The 7,605-nt window shown below is 39.6% G+C and overlaps 1 protein-coding gene across 1 annotated transcript; it reads left to right on the top strand.

Annotated features, from left to right (window-relative positions):
- Positions 1 to 3,642: 3,642 nt before the first annotated feature.
- LOC134206320 (cystinosin homolog) lies at positions 3,643 to 5,100 on the top strand. The gene is made up of 5 exons (XM_062682020.1): positions 3,643 to 3,794; positions 3,851 to 4,286; positions 4,347 to 4,755; positions 4,817 to 4,919; positions 4,980 to 5,100. Exons 1-5 carry the CDS (start codon positions 3,643 to 3,645, stop codon positions 5,026 to 5,028), a joined length of 1,149 nt encoding a protein of 382 aa, XP_062538004.1. The 3' UTR covers positions 5,029 to 5,100.
- The last annotated feature ends 2,505 nt before the right edge of the window (positions 5,101 to 7,605 follow it).

The raw sequence follows: 7,605 nt of genomic DNA, 5'->3' as shown, positions 1-7,605 counted from the left end.
CATATCTCTTTTATTGACTAAAATCTGTATCACCTATTTTCCTGCCTTGTTACGTAGAATTCACGTCTTTTTTTAATGAACCGGGTGTCATAAATTTCTAAATCGACCGCAAAACGCTATGTTGGACAATTCAAACGATAATAACGTTTGAGGTTTGACTTACTAAACGAAATTCTACGTTAAACCCCCTAGTCGACAGTTCTTAAATATGCCTTTGCCTTTGATATTCATTTTTAAAAAGACCCGAAAAATTAAATTAAATTATATTAAGACTAATTTCAAAGAATATATCAACTTTTTTGAAAAAAAAACTCAATATATTTTTTTTAAATCCAAATCAAATCTAATCCAAATCCAATCCAAATCCAACCAAAATCCAATCCAAAACCAATCCAAATTCAATCCAAATCCAATCCAAATCCAATCGAAATCCAATCCAAATCAAATCCAATTCAAATCCAATCTAAATCCAATCCAAGTCCAATCCAAATCTAATTCAAAATCCAATCCAAATCCAATCCAAATCCAATCCAAATCCAATCCAAATCCTATCCAAAACCAATCCAAATCCAATCCAAATCCAATCCAAATCCAATCCAAATCCAGTCCAAATCCAATCCAAACCAATCCAAACCAATCTAAACCAATCCAAACCAATCCAAACCAATCCAAACCAATCCAAACCAACCAAACCAATCCAAATCCAATCCAAATCCAATCCAAATCCAATCCAAATTCAATCCAAATCCAATCCAAATCCAATCCAAATCCAATCCAAATCCAATCCAATCAAAACCCAATACAAATCCAATGTAAATCCAATCCAAATCCAATCCAAATCCAATCCAAATCCAATCCAAATCAATTGGGATTTGATTTGCAAATCCAATTGATTTCCAAATCCAATCCAAATCCAATCCAAATCCAATCCAAATCCAATCCAAATCCAATCCAAATCCAATCCAAATCCAATCCAAATCCAATCCAAATCCAATCCAAATCCAATCCAAACCAATCCAAACCAATCCAAACCAATCCAAACCAACCAAACCAATCCAAACCAATCCAAACCAACCAAACCAATCCAAACCAATCCAAACCAATCCAAACCAATCCAAACCAATCCAAACCAATCCAAACCAATCCAAACCAATCCAAACCAATCCAAACCAATCCAAACCAATCCAAACCAATCCAAACCAATCCAAACCAATCCAAACCAATCCAAACCAATCCAAACCAATCCAAACCAATCCAAACCAATCCAAACCAATCCAAACCAATCCAAACCAATCCAAACCAACCAAACCAATCCAAACCAATCCAAACCAATCCAAACCAACCAAACCAATCCAAACCAACCAAACCAATCCAAACCAATCCAAACCAATCCAAATCCAATCCAAACCAATCCAAACCAACCAAACCAATCCAAACCAATCCAAACCAATCCAAACCAATCCAAACCAATCCAAACCAATCCAAACCAATCCAAACCAATCCAAACCAATCCAAACCAATCCAAACCAATCCAAACCAATCCAAACCAATCCAAACCAATCCAAACCAACCAAACCAATCCAAACCAATCCAAACCAATCCAAACCAATCCAAACCAATCCAAACCAATCCAAACCAATCCAAACCAATCCAAACCAATCCAAACCAATCCAAACCAATCCAAACCAATCCAAACCAATCCAAACCAATCCAAACCAATCCAAACCAATCCAAACCAATCCAAACCAATCCAAACCAATCCAAATCAGATCCAAACCAATCCAAACCAAACCAATCCAAACCAATCCAAACCAATCCAAACCAAACCAATCCAAACCAAACCAAACCAATCCAAACCAATCCAAATCCAACCAAAATCCAATCCAAATCCAACCAAAATCCAATCCAAATCCAATCCAAATCCAATCCAAATCCAATCCAAATCCAATCCAATCCAAATCCAATCCAAATCCAATCCAAATCCAATCCAAATCCAATCCAAATCCAAATCCAAATCCAAATCCAATCCAAATCCAACAAAAATGAAATCCAAATCCAACCAAAATCCAATCCAAATCCAATCCAAATCCAACCAAAATGCAATCCAAATCCAATCCAATCCAAATCCAATCCAAATCCAATCCAAATCCAATCCAAATCCAAATCCAAATCCAAATCCAAATCCAAATCCAAATCCAATCCAAATCCAAGAAAATGAAATCCAAATCCAACCAAAATCCAATCCAAATCCAATCCAAATCCAACCAAAATGCAATCCAAATCCAATCTATCTAATTTTGTCACAAATTCAAATCCAATTCAAGTCCCGGCCATTATATCAAACTAAGGAGACCAGAACCATTCAGTCAAAAAACTAATTTAGTGAACACAGTCAGTCAGAAAATACGCCGTCGACTCTGTTCACAATTATGCCGAATCTGCAAATGTAGGAATTCGGATAGCAAACCTGTCGAGCTTCAAAAGAATAATTTCTGGAAGTTCAAAAGTATATGTCTGGTGGAAATTCGAAAGATTTCCCTTAAAAAATAGAATACGCCATTTAGATTGAAAAAAAAATCTATAGACATTTTTTTTAAATTTGCAAAATAATTTTAAAGGGTTTATCGTGCATTTTCAGAAGAATCAAATTATTAATCAAAGTCAAAGCAAAAGTCCGTCTAAAAAATACAGACAAAAGTATCTTTTCTGGGGTTAAAAAATCAATAGAATGGTGCGATCTCACCAAAACAACATAGGGGAAAAGACGGCTTTGGCAGATTTTGTTCTATTATTGTCAGGGGGGTTTTTTGTCGTCCAAATTTTATTAAATTTGGCCACTATATTCTTTGATATGCAAAGAATGTTTAGGCCGAATTTGAGCATAATCAGTCATAAAAAACCCCTGACAATCATAGAACAAAACCTGCCAAAGCCGTCGTTCCCGCTACCAAAAGTTTTTTTTTTCAGATTTCAGTGGAGCAGCATTTAAAATGTCCATCGTCGCTAGCTACACTTTGGACAATCGACTATGAACCATGAACATGTTCCGTTTGATACACCTCCCAGTTTGAATGCGATCCTGCAGGGAGACTCTGCGTTTTAAAACGATATTGGAACGTTGCGTCGAAGGTGAAGCGTGCGAATTAAAAAGGAATGACCCGGTCCTCTTGAAAACGATGGCACAATAGATTTCTCATCCGGTTCCCTAAGCTACAAACATTTTTTGGGCATTTCCCAAATGTCGTGGTCAACGGGTGGCAGTCATGACGCGTGTCAAATAGAAATGACTTATTCATACGACAACACACATCTTTGCTCCAGACTGATTGGTGTGTTAATTAGCGGTTGCGAAATGGATCCTAATTTGTTACGCATACACCTGTCGCACGCAGAAGTACACATTGTGTTCGGATGGGAACCATTTGCGACACTTGTTGTTCATGAAGATGTAGATTGTAGAGTTGTAGATTCTTCTCATTCGATAGGAACTGGTAGCTTGAATTCCGGGATGCCACCCAAATAATACCAAATTAGTTCGAGCTTCGCATCAATTAGGATGAAATATCGAAAATCGTGCCCATCGTGAATTTTTAGCATCGGCGCCATGCATGAACCATAACTGCTGGCAGTTATGGTGCGAAAATGGTTCAAAACAGTGCATTAATCCTACTGGTGGTTATCGCAGTTTCCGTTGCAAGTGGTACTTCCGCGAATAGTACGTTGAAGGTGAAGTTTGTTCCACGAGACTATGTGATCACTTTGGGCAAAGCAATAGATTTATGTGTATGGATAGAGTTAGTGCTGTTGAGTTATGAGTTTTTGCACAATTATTGCTAGTTTCATTTTTCAGAGGAACTGCAAATACAAATGCTTCGATAAGGATTACAGTTGTGAATGATGTGGACCATGTGAACATAACACCTTCGCTGTTTTCAATCAAGGAAGATGTTAATTACAATAATACCCCTTTTATTGTGTCAGCTGTTGGACACCATCAGGGGAACTTCATAGTGAAAGCTGTTATCAAACCTGAGGGCGTCGTAGACGATCGGAGAATATATGCTTGGTTGAAGGTGGCTTTGAGTGAACCCTTGGTATATGTTTCTCTAGCAATCGGTTGGGTCTACACTTTATGCTGGTCCAGTGGGTATTACCCTCAAATATTACTCAACTATCAACGGAAAAGTGTGGTTGGCTTGAGTATGGATTTTTTACACATTAACATTGTTGGTCATGTTTGCTATGCCATATTTAACTCGCTCATGATCTGGAACAGCTACATTGAGGTAAATGCGGTCAGATCAAGATCATTATGTATAGAGTATTGTTCATTCGCAACATTTCAGCAAGAATACGCCAATCGTCATCCACTTGGTCTCGATCCGGTGATTGGAAACGATGTAGGATTTTCCGTTCATGCGTCGTGCGCAACCGGTATCACCATTCTGCAGTGCTACATTTACGAGCGGAACGGAAATACGGTGTCAATTGCGGCCAAGGGTGTCATAGGATTTTACCTCAGTGCCATTTTGCTATCGGCGTGCATGGCAGCATCTGGGGTGATTCATTGGCTGGATTTCCTGTATGTGCTAAGTTGGATCAAACTGTCGACGTCATTCGTAAAGTACATTCCACAGGCATACATGAATTACAAGCGCCAAAGCACAGAAGGCTTCTCTATTGTGAATCGAATCTCGGACATCGCCGGAGGGCTCTTTGGTGTCCTGCAGATGATAATCAATGCCTGGAATTTTGGTTAAATGACGAAAGCATATTGCGCTCAATTTAATTTCATGAATTATTTTTACTATTGCAGATGACTGGCATTCGATTACAGGAAATGCTGTCAAATTCGCATTGGGTGTTATTTCCATCCCATTCGATTCACTTTTCATTTTTCAGCATTACGTGCTATACAGGTTGATAATTATATAATTTATATCATTGTAGTAAAATTTAATATTTGAAAATTGTTTTAGGAAGCCGAAAACCAAAGACCCAGTTTGCAATGGTGGGACAACAAAATAAAACCGAACAACCAAATGTTAATGAAGATTCTGTGCCATTTAACCGAACATACATTTTACATTTATATTTCCAAACTCCGATTTTGTATTGCAAAATAAAAAAAGAAAGCTCATAGGGCCAAGTTATAATGTATCAGAAGATCTTATAACCCACTAGCGCAAGCTTTCCTCTCTGGCCCACAGCATCTATAATAGGTAACCCATCACCTCGATGGTTTTCAAATCCGCCTCTCGGGTTTTGCTATCTGCTACTCACATTGTACTTTAGCCGAAGATGATCCCCAGCAGCACATATGTTCCACATAGGTTACTGAAACTCATATATGACCAGATTTAGTCACAATCAAGTTGCTGCATCAATTTTTGTCTGACTTGTGCTGCTCGGGATTGTTCTTGATAAACCATGCAGGTAGGTATGGTCGTTTACAGCGAAAGTAGAGTGCCAACATATAGTTGGTCAGATGTAGTAGCATCGATCATTCCTGATCCAGAGATGTTTCAGGGTGGTTTAATCTCGCACATTTTCACTCATCCAGAAATACGCAGAATTTCTGACATTAACCTTAACGATACCAGCAGACGAAAACGACCCAAAATTATTTTTCAATTTGCTCTCATTTCGTCAAGGATCACCCGATTTTAACGAAACAGGCATGGTTGAATCGAAAATTTAATATATTTTCAGGAAATGGCTTGAGGACGTGAATTTTCGTAATGGTTCCGGATTGAGGCCAAAACCCCGTGGGGTACCTATGGTAACCCAGAATGTAATTTTTCCAAGAAACTCACGAAAAAATGATTTTGTTCATGAAAAATCTATGAATGGTGAATCTAAATGCAATCATATGTTATATTTGAGATTTCAAGGACCCAGCAATTGGTTACGGGTACATGGCTGCTTGATATCGGTTCCGGTAGGGACCTAAAGTGGACACTTCCGAAATGGATATATTGGAACCGTTTAAATACCCAAATGACTTGAATTCATTCACAAAAGCAAAAGGAGCTCATGCATTATACTTTAAAGTGTGTTTGACCACCTTCAGGTGGCCAACCTGGAACCGGTTCCGGTGGGAACCCAATAAGGACATTTACGGATTTGATCATATTGGTGTCGTTCGACGGCTTAAACTTCGGGATTTTACTCGAATAAGCGATTCGAACTCATGCCGAATATTTCCAAGTGAATTTGGTCACACTCAGATGGCCAATCTGGAGTAGGTTCCGGTGGGAACCCAATGAGGACAATTACGGATTTGATCATATTGGTGCCGTTCGACGGCTTAAAATTCAGGATTTTCCTCAAACAAGCGACTAGAACTCATGCCGAGTACTTCCAGGGGAGTTTGGTAACCTTTAGGTGGCCAACCTGGACCCGGTTCCGGTGGGAACCCAAAGAGGACATACCGAATTGGGCATATTGGTGCAGTTCAACGGCTTGAAATTTGATATTTTCAACACATAAGCAAATGGAACTCATGCTGAGTACTTCCAAGTTATTTTGGTCACCTTCAGGTGGCAAACCTGGAGTAGGTTCCGGTGGGAACTCAATGAGGACATTTACGGATTTGATCATATTAGTGTCGTTAGACGGCTTAAAATTCGGGATTTTACTCGAATAAGCGATTTGAACTCATGTCGAATATTTCCAAGTGAGTTTGGTCACCCTCCGATGGCCAACCTGGAGCCGGTTCCGGTGGGAACCCAATGAGGACATTTACGAATTGGATCATATTGGTGCCGTTCAACGGCTTATAATTCGTGTTTTTTCACGAATAAGCGAATGGTGAGTACTTCAAAGTGAGTTTAGTCACAATAAGTTGGCCAACTTGGAGCCGGTTCCGGTGGGAACCTAAGGGAAAATTTACGGAATTGAACATATTGGTTCGTTGTTGGTTGGCGCAAGGTTGGCTTAAAATTCGTGATTTCTCATGAATAAGGGATTGGAACTTATTCAGTGCGTTTGTTTTTCATGACCTGGCATCTTGAATCGTTCCAGTTGATGACCCAATGAGGACATTTTAAAATCGAGCTTATGGGAGCTAGAGCTGTGCGCATATTGAAATGTTATCGGCGGCGACGTGATAGACCATTTTCAGTCAGCGACGGCGGCGTGACGAAGTTCCTCCAAGAGTTCCTCCGGAAGTTCCTCAAGGATTTTCTCCGGAAGTTCCTCAAGGAATTCCTCCGGAAGTTCTTCAAGGAATTACTCCGGAAGTTCCTAAAGAAATTCCTCCGGAAGTTTCTCAAGGAATTCCTTCGGAAGTTCCTCAAGGAATTACTCTGGAAGTTCCTCAAGGAATTCCTCTGGAAGTTCCTCAAGGAATTCCTCCGGAAGTTCCTCAAGGAATTCCTCCGGAAGTTCTTCAAGGAATTCCTCCGGAAGTTCTTCAAGGAATTCCTCCAAAAGTTCCTCAAGGAATTCCTCCGGAAGTTCCTCAAGGAATTCCTCCGGAAGTTCCTCAAGGAATTCCTCCGGAAGTTCCTCAAGGAATTCCTCCGTAAGGTTCTTAAGGAATTCCTCCGGAAGTTCCTCAAGGAATTCTTTCGGAAGTATCTCAAGGAATTCCTGCGGAAG

This window comes from Armigeres subalbatus, chromosome 1 (genome assembly GCF_024139115.2).
Source record: "Armigeres subalbatus isolate Guangzhou_Male chromosome 1, GZ_Asu_2, whole genome shotgun sequence".
Lineage (NCBI taxonomy): Eukaryota > Metazoa > Arthropoda > Insecta > Diptera > Culicidae > Armigeres > Armigeres subalbatus.
Note: the sequence above shows the minus strand (reverse complement) of the source record. Positions and strands in the feature narration are given on the sequence as shown.